A 13,700-nucleotide genomic window follows, 5' to 3' on the forward strand; every position below is an offset into this window, starting at 1 on the left:
GAAGAGGAGGAGGTAGAAGTGAGCGACCAAGCCGTTCGTGATCGGGACAATCAGAGAAAGCAGTTTAACAAGGACTATGTGGACAAGAAGTTCCATGCCAGAGATCGAAATGTGAAAGAAGGAGACAGTGTTCTGCTTGAGAAGAAGAAAGAAAATAAGCTGTCACCTTGCTATGAGAAGGAACCATATCAGGTGATATCTCGTTATGGGGACCAGGTGGTGTTGCGATCGCCTCAAGGTGTCCAGTACAAACGCAGCCTTCAGCATATTAAGTCCTTTAATATGCCAGATCTAGAAGAACAGGAAACGCCACAACAGGACGCTAAACCACGGACTGAACCTAAGTCATTTGAGACGCCACCTGTGGCAGAGGATCAAGTACCAATGGCTGAATCACCACCAGAAGATGTACCTTCTACTGTACCTACAGCTGAGCAGCATGTGAGAAGATCCGGCAGAATTACGAGCCGTCCAAAGGCTCTGAGTGACTACGTTCTGTACTAAAACTAGTGACATTGGCATTTTCATATTACTGTTCGTTGTTATTACATGAGTGACATTGAAACGTTGTTTTATAAGCTGAACGGCCAAGGCTATGTTTATGTTTAGCGTGATTTTTGTCTTGAACATTTGGAATCGAATTGAACTTTTACGGTGTCTAAACAAAGTGGAAGTTTGTAATGTTTCTGTCTTTCGAGGTCAACCATCTAAGCGAAGAAAGAGAGGGAATGTAGTATACTAGGACAGCGGTTGTTTATGTAAAAGTATACATCCGGGAAAGTGTGAGCGCGGGAAGATTATTAAAGAAACGTGTACTGTGTGTACTGTTGTTGTTCGCCTTCGTGGCTGCCTTTTGTGGCATACTTCTTCATTTTTAGACACTACAGACATAAAGCCGATTCTAAAGATCCTGGGCGTTACGCTGATAAATAAACTCTCCTTCAAAGATCACGTAATACTTATGCTAAAAAAGGCTTAGGCAAAAATCGCCTCTCTCCGCAGAATAAAGCGTCTTTTACCTTTCTCTGTTATGATCTCTTTGTACAAAACATATGTGTTACCTCAGTTGGAATACTGTTCCCCTCTTTTGTTGGGAATCTCTACTTCCCTGAAAAATAAGCTGGTAAAATGTAATTTTTACGCGTTAAGAACTGTACTTAATTTAAGTAGATCTACTGAGTACAAAGACTGTTTCGGGCTTGCTAGTATGAACACCTTAACCCAAAGACGTTTTACTGCGTCTTTAATCATGTTTTTTAAGGCATACAAGCTACAAGGAGCTTTGTATGTTTCTAATTTTTTTACACTTAGAGTCGGTCATTACAATTTGCGCTCCTCTGCTCTTAATGTTTCCCAGCCTGTAAGTACCTCTAGCCATATTCATAGCTGTTTCTCATATATTATATCTCATTCTTGGAACCAGTTACCATCTTCAGTTAATCGGCAACCACTCTATCAGAATTTAAGTCTGGCCTATCTCGCATAACTACGCTTGGCTGTAAGTGTAATAAGTGTATTAGTATACAACTGTAGGGGTAGGGTTATAAAATTGGTAATTAGGTTTGGGGTTAGGGCTCTAATGTTAGGTGATTAGGGCTGGTGGGGTTTCAGGGGAGGTTCAGGATTGGGATTAGGGGTAGGGGGCTAGGTGATACTTTTCCGTTTTATTATATATTTAACTTGGACATATATTTATATACACATTTTTATTTTATTTGTCGAGCGTTTTTAACATGAGCCATTAGCTATAGGCTCGGGGGATTGGGTAGCCACCCCCTACGTTACCGACGTGAAATAAATTGTTGTTGTTGTTGTTGTTGTTGTTGTTGTTGTTGTTATCAGTTGTACGAAAGTAAACGACCAACAGCGAAGAAGATAATTAAACTGTTCCAAGGAGAGCCATCAACCCTTGCTGAACGTCAGAGTCTCGACTATTTGAAGAAATTTGTTAAGTCTTGAAAGGGTAGGCGCTATCTGTTTCTACGCTTTTGCACAGGGAGTGATGTGATCACCTGTGACTCGATAAGAATTTGCTTCTCTTCGTTGGAAGGGCTCCAGAGACGCCCTGTGGCTCGTACTTGTCTTCCCATTCTGGAGCTTCCTACGTCTTACGAATCTTTCCTGGCCGCTCTTGCTGAAGAGTTTACGAACATCATGAAGGAAAGCCAGGCACGGTCATTTGACATAATTTAAAACACCGAATGCAAATATGGCGTCCAACTTGAGTTGCCATTGTTCTGGACTCACTAGCCTCTCGCTCATGTAATAATCCTTTTGTTTTTCCACGTGAAGACGAGGCTAGTGAGTCCAGAACAGTGGCAATTCAAATTGGACGCCCTATTTGCATTCGGTGTATAGCGTTTCCCTTATTTTTTTAAAACAGGCTCAATTTTCTTTGTTAAAAAAAGATTGCTGTTAAAGTAGTAAACTGTTACCTTGCGCACCCCCATTGTTTTGTTAGAGAAAAAAAGTAGTGTGCAAGGAAAGAGAACAGTGCACACTTAGTTTCATGTTTTTGTTACAGTTCAAATGAGTATATACAATCAATTTCTTGACTATTACATGTTAACAATTGAGGTACATTGATTTTATTTGTTGCGTTTCAATTTTCTTAGAAATTTGTTAGTAAAAACTAATTGCGGATAATTCATTGTTTTGTGAGAAAAAAGTTTTCAAGGGAAGAGAAGACTGGACAATTAGTCATGTTGTTATTACAGTTCAAATGAGTTACCGTCGTTTTCACTGCTCCCCGAAAATCAAAAACCTTGAGAATAGACTTCCGACGATTTCCGTCCATCAAGCTCCACTCACACACACTTACGAATTTCATTGGCCAAAAGTGACACATAACCTAACCGTTAACGTTTGAAAAGTAAAACTTCGCACCAAATTCGTCACCAGGTGTGGGTAGAGTTAGATTGACGGAAATCGTCGGAAGTCTATTTTCACAGCATTTTGATTTTCGGAAGTCGCGTAGCAGTCAAAACGACGGTAACAGTATATGTAATCAATTTCCTGACTGCTGCATGCTAACAAATGTCGCACATGGATTGTATTAAATTATTTCAACAAAAAATTAATTGTTTTAATCGACGAGTTTTTTTTTTCTTTCAGGAAGGGCGGTGGGGAGGTGGGGGGAGGTATTCACCCCAGAAAAGTGATGAGCTGCGACAAAAACTTCACTAGTTTTCTCAAACGGAGAACAAAAGTGCGTGAAGTTAAAACTGATGTACTGTGTTACGCATGCCCCAGGCCTTTTAGATTTTGTCTATTTCCTCAAGTAAGGCGACCTACAAAGTTGTTGCCTCTTCAGGTGTGCGAGGAAATTGTAAACTTTTTTCCCTCATTATGATTTCTGCCAACTGTGTAAATTCATCTGAGCAACCACTTTGCGAAGGTCGATAGCAGCATCTCCCCTCTACAAGTTCCAATTCGTCCAAGTCGACATCCACCATACAGTTCCTTGTACCCGACACTTCCGGTAGAAAGAACAGCACATCAGGCCTGCCAGATGGAGATTCCATGTTTGTTGAAGGCCGAATTCGATGGAGATTCCACAGTCTTGCTGCCCGATGAAGTTCATCACGCAATATGGGCATGAAACAGTACTTGAGACATTCTACCTCAATACTGTCATTGTCATGGCGAAGGCCGCAGCTCCTCGTATCTTTGAAAAAATCTATCCACCATTTGGTGCAGTCCTTCCCCAGTATACTCCACCAGGCTTCGTTTCGTTGGATAGAAACTGATTTTCGATATATGAAACTGTCATCCCCCGTCCAATCATCTTCACCATCTCGTCTAATAAACCTTTGTACCGCTGCGACATATCCATTCTCAGTTCCGCAATCAGCTCTGATAACCCTTGCAGTTCCTCCAAGTTGCCGCACACAGTTAACAAAGTACTAAGAAATAACGGGAGGATCATCGTTGGTGTATCCAACATCAAGCCATAAAATTCGCCTACTAAAGCCATCGATGGCTCCATGGATACAAAAATCAGACGGTTTCAATTTATGATAGCCATCAATGTGCCACAGATGGTTGGGCCCCTTGGTTATGTGTTGCTTCCTTTTTAGCCTGTACCTTGCTCTTAACTCAACCCCTTCAGGATCAAGGATCTTTAACAACTCCCGAACGGTTTCTTTGGCAACAACAATGCACGGGTCATTGACTAATCGTTGAGTCATTTGCCCGTATCCTACGTTACTACCGCTTCCTCTAAGTTTTTCTTCCACAGCTTGAACAACCTCCCTTAAATCACTGGCGTTTCTTCTTCGTCCGAGTCCTTTGGCTTTTAAAATCCTTTTTAATTGTCTAAGGCTTAAGTTGATGTCATGACTGACTACAAGAAACAAAATCTCTGTATACTCCAGCCCAAGATGAAAATAGCTTTCGATTAGATCATCACGTCCAGCGGGGTGTTCTTGCAATGTAGGAATGTAGTTTGGAAGTCGAACACCATCACATGTGGACGCTTGTAAAACAAATGTCAGAATTAGAAGCACGGCAAAAGCGCTGGCCATTTTCGTGTCCCACTCAAGAGAAAATATCTCGTTCAAACAACGGTATTAATGTTCAATGTTCACTAACTCCACAGCAGTAACTAGATTGGGGTCAGCAGCCTTCCACAAAAAGTCAGGAAAAAAGTCAGGAAAAAAGTTGGGAAAAAAGTCGAGAAAAAAGTCGGGGGAAAAAGTCGAGAAAAAAAGTCGAGCAAAAAGTCGAGCAAAAAGTCGAGAAAAAAGTAGGGAAAAAAGTCGAGGAAAAAAGTCGGGGAAAAGTCGGGAAAAAGTCGGGATAAAAAAGAGAACGCGGGCAAAACTTCGGGGGAGATTTAAAATTGGAAGTGTAATTTAATGGCACTTAATGGGCTCCGTAGAAAACACTGCAGTGATAACATTACATAATTTCAATTCAGTTTGAGGTTGGAAGAATGATAGCTCTGAATCGGTTTCAAGTACATCCGTTGTCGTTGCTTCGTTTCAATCGTCAGTTCTACGCGTCAGATTTCCGTGATGCCTTGCCTTAAGAATTCATTTTCCGCTCATGCCATTTTTCCTCAGCTCTGCTTGTTTGTTCATACAACAACTCTCAGCCACTTGAAAGTCCAGATAAGGTGCCCGACGAAAGATGCCGCGGACTTTTGAGAAGTAAATGCTCTCTCACTTGTGGCGTTTTAAAAACGTGGTAGTTTTTCCCGTAAGATGATTCCTACAGGAGACTCAATTAGAATTAGATCTCACTCCTTAATTGAATTAATTGCTGCGTAGCGAGCGTAGCGAGCGAGCAGCACCTTAATCAGCATTGGAAAAGAATATAGGGAATATATTGCTATTTACCAGAATGCATTGCAGCTTTTAACCAGAGTGCACTGCGCCATGATTGTTGTGTTTAGTGTATTGCGTTACATAGCGTTACTACTGTAACTGTAAATCGTGTTGTTAATCTACTTTCCTAAATAAAGGCAAATTAGCGATTCGCGAGTATTGTATGGTAAATCTACTATCTTAATCACTGAATGAAAGACAGTTGAATTAGGGCAATGAAAGGAGTCACTTGATCAATAAATAACTCTACCTTGCGTAAGTGACACGCCGATAAACCGGAAAGCACAAGGCAGTCGACCGATTGTGTTCACAAGACCTGTGCGACTCCTACCATTCGCTAGCTCTTTTAAATCTTATACCCTCAAATTAAGCTCTAATTAGGATAATTTCCTTCACGATGTAGTAATAGGGGTTAGTTTTAAGAGGTCATTTCCCCATCTGTATGTTCTTGAGGTTTGGCAAAGCCGGATGAGATTGTGTTACAAAAGCCAATATTTTTCTTCTGTGCGTGCGCTATTTTCTCTGTTTTAATATACTTTCTCTCCCGAAAAATAATAAATAACTTTAGAGACAATTTCAGAGATAACTTCGGAGATATTTTTCTCAGTGTCAGTTTTCGAACACCCAGGTAGATGAATCGCGTAAATTAGGTGACTATCAACAGAATGTGCCGCACTATTACTATCTTTTAGATACACTAGATTTTAAACTTATTGTGATCTCCCTGCCCCACAATGCAGCCATAACTTCCAAATGGCACTCCAGCGTTAACGCATGCCAGTTAAATTTTGACTGAGGCACAAGATTCCCTGAATGGCAATAAGAAATTGGGATACACGTCTATAAATTCTTTTCAATAAGAATGTTTCTTTTTTGTCATTTGCTAGAATTTGTCGACTAATTAACAATTATTCCACGAGCGCGCGTTGGAGATGAGATGATAGATAGCCAACTCAGCGCTACGCGCCTCGTTGGCTATAATCATAGATTGATGATTATTTGTCAGTGAAATGTCCAAAATCTGCTTTCCTTCATAAATTCACCCCGACGCTGTACCAACGCCACACTCTGCCAAACGATACCAGAAGCTGATTGGGCCAGGGTTCTCTACAAACTGGTTCAAGACAGAGGACCCGATGAAAAAGTATTCTGCGTAGAATATCAAAGACATCCATGATAAAAGCTTCGAAAACTTTTAAGGCTTCAATACAATACAATATTCAATATACAATACAATATACAATACAATATTCAATACAATACAATATTAAATACAATACAAGAAAGCGAAATCGGATTATTATTCTTCTCGCTTAACTGAAACCCAAGATCCTAAAACGATGTGGAAAACCCTGAAAGAAATCATGCCAAACAAGAAAACTGCCGATGCGTCAAAAATCAGCAGCTTGTCTGCATCAAAGTTCAATCACTTCTTCACTGGCAAACTGTGTGAACGTTTTCGACTAAGCACTTTCATAAAACCACAAACACCCAGAGTAAACAAAAACTTTTCTATGGAAGAAGTGAACGAAAAGTTTGTCTGTGACGAACTGAAGAGACTTAAATCAAAGAAAACCATTGGTCTAGATGGAATGTCTGCAAGACTTTTAAAGGATGCAGCTCCTGTGATCGCGAAACCCATTACTTAAATCATAAATTTGACTATTTCAATTGGTGAAATTCCACCAGAACTCAAAGAAGCGAAAGTTACGCCTATATTCAAAAACGGCAAAAGAAACGAAGAAAGTAACTATAGGCCAATATCCGTGTTGCCCCTGGTCTCCAAGATTATGGAACGTGCAATCCAAGTACAGCTTGTGAAATTTCTTGAAGCAAACGAAGTTCTGTCAGTGTACCAATCTGGATTCCGAAAAGGACATTCTACTGAAACTGCTGTGACTTATCTCACTGATCAGATTTTGGAACACATGGATAAACAACAAATGACTGGCTCTGTCTTCATCGACCTAAAGAAGGCTTTCGACGTAGTTGACCATAACTGTTTGTTACAGAAGTTAGAACACTATGGTGTCAGAGGGAAAAGCCTCACATGGTTCCAGAACTACCTAGAGGGGTCGTAACGGGGGGTCACGCGCACAGTTCACGGCAATTAAAAAACGCAAATCACGAAACACGATAATTAATTTTCGAGTTTCACGGTTCACGGAAAATAAACTTACACATGAGAAAGACTTGTCGCCTTACCCTATATATATATATATATATAATATTGTTGACAGTCGTTTTAATGTATTTCAGAAAGCGCTCAACTCGTGATTGTGTCGTGATTGGTAATGTCAGATTCGGTTCCACAGCTTTGCTCTGCAGCAGACGGGCAGTCGCTTAAGATTTCAGTCTCTCGTTGAATTCTTCAATCTCTCTGTCACTGTCACACTGTGCCACGTCTCCAAACTCGTTTGCAGACGCCGCTGCCTCAGGGCAATTGTCTTGAAATCTGTAATTGCAAGGTAGTATAAAAAATACACGATCCACTTGGCTACTGAAGTCTTAAAGTTTTAATAACTGATATCATTCAATCTTGAAAGTTAGCGATTAGAACTGATATTATAAATGTGGATTCATCTTGTCTTGTGACTATCGGTGTAACAACAACTAAATACACCATTTTGCAAAAGACCTTAAGATACATCGGGAAGTAGATAGATCAGAGGATCTTTAACAAAAAAAAAGTAAAAGAAATGTTTTACTTAGGCTGATGGTGACGGATTGGTTAGTATAATATCACAATCTTACAAATAATGTGAAAGACTCTAACATGTTGTCTAACTCTAAATCACGATCACTGTCATTTCCCACTGATATTCCTTTAGGTGAGCCGACGTTTCACATTACACTTCTATCACTTTGACTTTCTTGATCTCCTCCGCGGCTTCCACTCTTCTTCAGGAAGGCTTCCATATTTCTTTTCATTCCATCTATTGTTGCATTGTGTTTCTTGGCATTATCTTCCTCGTTTCGACGTTTTGACAAGCTGTATTAAAGTGTTCTGTAAGGCAGCAACAAAAATATGACCTCCAGTGATCTTTACTTTTTTTAAGAAAACAATTAATTTTAAACACCTGCTTTATTCTTTGACAATACAGAAGTTCTCTGGATGGTCTTCTCCAGTGGTTTTCTTTTAAAGTAAAATTGATGATGATACTTCAAAGTGAAACTTCCGAAGCTTTAAATAGAAATGTTTCTACAGACAAGCTTGAAGGATAATGCTCAACATTTTACGTACTTTTTTAAAGTATCGAGCTTTAGTCTGCGGAGTCCTGTCCGTTGGTACAATCTTTAATTTCTGGCAACGACCACACCTTATACTAAATTCATTGACCGCTGTGCTATTGAACATACTTGCCAGAGCTACAAACACATTGAAAGGCTAATTAACTAAATACATTAAAGACGATTTAAATAATCATCGTTATCATCATCGTTTCCATCATAGTAATAAAATGATAAATTTTAGGAAAAATCATGACTGTTAATAATAACAAAAATTCTTAACGATTTCTTTTAGTCGCACATAGCCAACTTTAGATCATCCAACATCTTGGTCTGTCGTTCATTTCGCTCAACAATTTCGCCCTGTTTTAGGCGCTTTACAAGGTGGTCGTCCTCTACCTTTGAAGCTGAGCTTTTCCTTCCACCTCTTGGCTTTCGTTTGCTGACTTTGCTCTTTTCCTGTTCTTCGTCACCAGCAACTGTGATATTTATCACCGGGGAATCTTTGGAGAAGACGATTTCCTTTTTAAGAACATTGACTGAAAGAAAATAATGACAATAAATATTTATATTGGTGTCACTTTTTCTGGGTAGTTTCAAACCCCACTCCAGTCTCTTTCGTAGTCCATAAAAATTAAATTTAAGTTGAATTAGTCGAGAAAAAATCTGCCCGAATATTCTCTTCCTAGTCTTCCTAGGTTGTTCCTATTCTCAGGTCTTCTCATTATTATCAACACGCCCTTTTTGCAAAGCGAGCGATCAAGGATCATCAAGAAATATCTCAGGAGGTGTGTTGAATATCGCCTCTAACGACCCTAACCGAAATCACGGCTCTCATCAGTGACTCACTTTCTGTATAATTTCTGAGAAAATTGTCGATTCTTAATAAAGCAAACTTCAAATAAAATATGTAGGGGAGACTGAATAAAACTTTTCTAGACTTCTAGTATTGTAAGGGCCTGTTTACATGGAGATAGGGTGACCCTTCTAGAAGGGGCACCCTCTTAGAAGGGTAACCCTTGCCTATTATATTTTCCGGCTTGGTTTACATAAGAGGCAGGGTCACCCTATCTCCTTGGTGGGGTAACCCTCCTGCGAGGGCCAACTTTTTGCCATGTAAACACTTCAGGTAGGGTCAACTTTTGTGGGTTCAGTTTACTGTCGGATTGCCGCGAAACTCTGTAATGGCTTCGCGCGCGTATAAGCCCGAGGAATATTTTCGCCGTTCTGTGGTGGCCGAATTGCTTGGACAGAGTTCGAAACAGTCGGAGGACAACAGTGTCGACATTTCGAAAAAAGACATAGATGATCATGAATTAGTGGTCGACGAGAGTACCACAGAAAGCCGCTCGACTCGGAAAGATATGGAAGAAGGCTTGCCACGTGAAAAATCAAAGAATTCACAGGGAAAACGAAAAGCGTCCTTCGCCACTGCTCTGTGCGACCAGGATTCCGCCAAATTCTCCCTCGGCGACAAAATGGCTCTCCTTCGTACATGCCTCATTCGTCGCATTGCAACATTGTACTGGGCGGCTACCTGTAGCGCCATTCGCTCTTGTCGGCGTTTTTCTATTAGGGGATACGACAGCAAGAACCCACAGCACTGAAAAACCGCAGCTAAAGAGGCAAGCGCAAGGAAAATTGAATTTACCGCCAAAATACTTCGTTTGTCCGCCATTTTGGTTGTTTTGTACTTAGCGACCGCGCAGTTATCTCCCTCGGTGCCAAATTCAATAATCGCGATGGCCCTGGGGACAAGACTTTATATGTAAAAGGGGGCTATTTTTTGCCACTTCTAGAGGGGTGACCCTCCTAAGGGGGTCACCCTATCCCCATGTAAACAGGCCCTAAGAGATGTAAGAAATTTAACGCGAATTAAAAGAATTAACACGAAAGTATGGATATCAGATACCTTTCACACGTGACTTTCAAGTAACACGTGTCATAAATTATGATCTCTTATCAAATTTTCATGATGAAAACGCTAACCTTGTAAAACTGCAGAATCGACAAAAAGCGGCCTTTTCATGTTCCACTGCGCTTGTGTATTGATTGAGAAAGCTTTACTGCCCTCTGCGCCTTTGGCTAGTCTGCACAGCTTAAGATCAGTAGATGACCCTATTCCCCGCTTCTCAGCTTCGGCCTTGAGGCCCGCGTGTTCAACAATATGCCTTTTCAGGGCATCAAGGGAATTATGTTCTCTTTTCAGGGGAATTCTGATCCTTTCCTTCCCCCCAAGAACACTGAAAGATCCAGGAGATTTGGGATCAACGAAGTAGACAACCCCCTCTAAAACACGAAACGGCTCTTCGCTGACTTCGCTCTTCGACATTGTGGGTCGTGAGAAATGAAGACAAGACGTCAGACAATGAATAATCTGAAGACCTGATCGTTGGTGTCAAAGGTCGAATCAGCTTTATTTCTGGATCAATGGGTCATGCGAAACCCTATTGTTTGGTCACGCACGCTGAAGAAAATAGACACGGCGATCACCTGGAGAGTTCCTTTGTGGGGTCTTCGTAGCCGTTCACGGAAAAAAGGGTCGTTTTCGTGTTTGTTATCACGGGTATCGGAAAATTATTTCTCTGTTTCACGTATCACGACAATCATATCATTCACGGTTCACGAATTTTAAAACTTTTAGATTACGGATCACAGAAAATAAATTAGTCCGATCACGTTTCACGTGAAACCCCCTTACGGCCCCTCTACCTAGGATCTCGTACACAACGAGTACGATTTGGAAAGGACTTGTCATCAAGCCTCCCCATTAAGTATGGTGTCCCACAGGGATCCCTGCTGGGACCATTACTTTTCGTTATACACATCAATGACCTGCCAAGCTGTCTCAAAAACACGCACATCAGTATGTATGCTGATGATACAGTCATCTATTGCTCAGGTGCAAACCCAAAGGGGATAAAGAAGGCCCTACAAGAAGACCTAGAACGTGTTGTAACTTGGATGGAAATAAATCGACTGGTTCTGAACAAAGACAAAACAAAGGGAATGCTTTTCGGGACGAGACAAAGGCTGGAAACCGTCGCAAACTTTAACATCATCATAAGTGGTACCAATGTAGAGATGGTGAGTAAATTCACATACTTGGGCGTTACCCTCGATGAGGAACTGAAATGGAAAGCACATGCTGAAGATGTTCACAAGAAAGTATCCAAGCGACTCGGTCTCAGACGAATACGCTCCAGTCTCACTCTACAAGCAGCTCAAGCGGTATACAAATGCATTATTGAACCAATTTTTAGCTACGCAGACACAGCTGGGGGGAAATTACCCGAGTGCAGCATCACCAGTCTGCAACGATTACAAAATCGAGCCGCGAAAATCGTCACCTGTCAGAAAAGTACAAGGACAGCCCGAAATATTGTAAATTGGCCAGATTTAGAAACACTACGAAAAAGTACACAAATGTATTTTAGTATATAAATGTTTACGGAATCTCGTTCCTACATACTTAAAAAACTATTTTAAAGTTAACAGTGACGTACACAATTATAACACTAGGCAGAGGAGAAATAGTCACCCCAATAAAACAAATCTTGTTCTTGGAGGGCGAACTTTTAAAAATTCAGGACGTTTAGCCTTTAATTCACTGCCAAGCAAAATCAAAGAAATTTTTAAACGCCCTCTTAAAGGACATTTTATCTGATTTTATCTCTTCTTTTAATCGTAGCAAATTTTATTCAACTTTGTAATTTTATTGGAGATGTGTATATGTAAATTTTATAGAAACCAGGGCCCCAAAGGATACCAGCCTCGTAGCTGACTGGGCCACCCTGGCTAAATAAAGTTGTGTTGTCTTGTCTTGTCTTTATTTAACGAAGGTGACGTAATTAACCCAATGAGTTATCTAACTTAGGGCCTTCAATGCTTCGATGCAGGGTAGACCTGTACTCTTACGGCTAACTTCTCTTGGTTTCTTGGTTTCTTGGCAATCTAACGACCATTCTCCACCATTGCCTCAAATACAAAGGGATTAATTCCGATAATCTCCTGAATTCATCACCACACAGAGGCCTATGCCACAGAAGGTTATCACAACGGTTGTGTCTCGGTGGACAGCGATCGCAAGGCAGTTAAAAGATAGAGACTATGGACTCAGTTTTAATCTTTTTACCGAGCTGGGAATCGATGAATGTGGGAGCAACTGCAACGAGAGCCTTCGCAGAATGAATGACAAATTCAACCGATGGACTGTGGATGTAGTGACAGTAATCAAAGGTGGCAACAATGCCCTGAGAATACTGTATTTGGGATCTCCAGAAAAAACTGCCAAGGATTTACATAAAATAAATAAATCAATTTACATAGATGACCCTTCTAAGATGGCCGAGTGGCCGCACATTTATGCCTCAGAGCAGAGCAAAAACCCAGACGGGTAGAAATTCTAGAGAGGAGATGGCGTCCTTAAAGGCCAAGCTAATGTTAGAAAGGCGATTTATGAGGCAACCAATTTCACAAGCGACACAGGTCTACAAGATAATGAGGATGGGGATTTAAGAGAAGAAGAAGTAATTAGTTTTGCTCGTTTCTTTGTTACTGAGCTGCGTACTGTCAACATACCATGGTCTTTAAACGTCTCAAATCGCTATTATGATATTAAAGAAAAGACATAGAGAACGGTAAGATTAAATATTAAGATTAAATATCAAGCTCTAAACATGTCCAGAGCATGATGCACGATCCTCGCAGTAGATAGCGCTATTTAAGCAATAGCGAAATTCAGACCTGAAAAAAATCAGGCCTGTACGGGATTCGAACCACTGACCTCTGCGATACTAGTGCAGTGCTCTACCAATTGAGCTAACAAGCCAACTGGGAGCAGGCCGTTAAGTTGATTCGTAATAAACCCGTGAAAGTGATAAATCAGATACAATGAAATATATGAAGTTCATATATTTCATTGTATCTGATATGTTGTCCAGAGTGTTTGACAACATTCGTAAGGTAATGCCATAAACTTAGGCCTCTGCATTTATCTTTTATCGGACTTAGTGCTAGGGCTTAGGCAGATGAAAACCCACGCCATTACCTGTTTTTTTTCCCCTTTTATTCGATGAAGATTCCCTAGTGTCTGAGTACTAATTTACCGTGACTTCTATTTTATTTGTGGTCAAATTA

At 40.6% G+C, this 13,700-nt stretch overlaps 1 protein-coding gene and 1 pseudogene across 2 annotated transcripts; one reads left to right on the forward strand and one right to left on the reverse strand.

Moving 5' to 3' along the window:
- Window positions 1-7,612: 7,612 nt before the first annotated feature.
- LOC148732681 (uncharacterized) lies at window positions 7,613-10,999 on the reverse strand. 2 transcript variants are annotated; one of them, XR_016000776.1, is made up of 4 exons: window positions 10,551-10,999; window positions 8,961-9,100; window positions 8,107-8,337; window positions 7,613-7,785 (listed from the first exon to the last, which is right to left on the reverse strand). XR_016000776.1 is itself a non-coding variant. In XM_088758974.1 (3 exons), the coding sequence occupies exons 1-3, from the start codon at window positions 10,891-10,893 to the stop codon at window positions 8,293-8,295; spliced, it is 528 nt and encodes a 175-aa protein (XP_088615100.1). In that variant the 5' UTR covers window positions 10,894-10,999; the 3' UTR covers window positions 7,829-8,292. The 2 variants fall into 2 exon arrangements, 1 of the variants encoding a protein (XP_088615100.1); XM_088758974.1 differs by lacking the exon at window positions 7,613-7,785 and having other exon boundaries at window positions 7,829-8,337.
- A 430-nt stretch (window positions 11,000-11,429) lies between these two features.
- On the forward strand, window positions 11,430-13,213 carry LOC111324977 (uncharacterized; annotated as a pseudogene).
- Window positions 13,214-13,700: the final 487 nt, after the last annotated feature.

This window comes from Stylophora pistillata, chromosome 4 (genome assembly GCF_964205215.1).
Source record: "Stylophora pistillata chromosome 4, jaStyPist1.2, whole genome shotgun sequence".
Classification (NCBI taxonomy): Eukaryota; Metazoa; Cnidaria; class Anthozoa; order Scleractinia; family Pocilloporidae; genus Stylophora; species Stylophora pistillata.

Coding starts and splice junctions, on each gene's coding strand:
- LOC148732681 (XM_088758974.1), bottom strand. CDS start 10,893: ATGTCGAAGAGCGAAGTCAGCGAAGAGCCGTTTCGTGTTTTAGAGGGG. Junction 9,101..10,550: donor CGATTCTGCAGTTTTACAAG/GTTAGCGTTTTC, acceptor ATTTTCTTTCAG/TCAATGTTCTTAAAAAGGAA. Junction 8,338..8,960: donor GGAAAAGCTCAGCTTCAAAG/GTAGAGGACGAC, acceptor GCTGCCTTACAG/AACACTTTAATACAGCTTGT.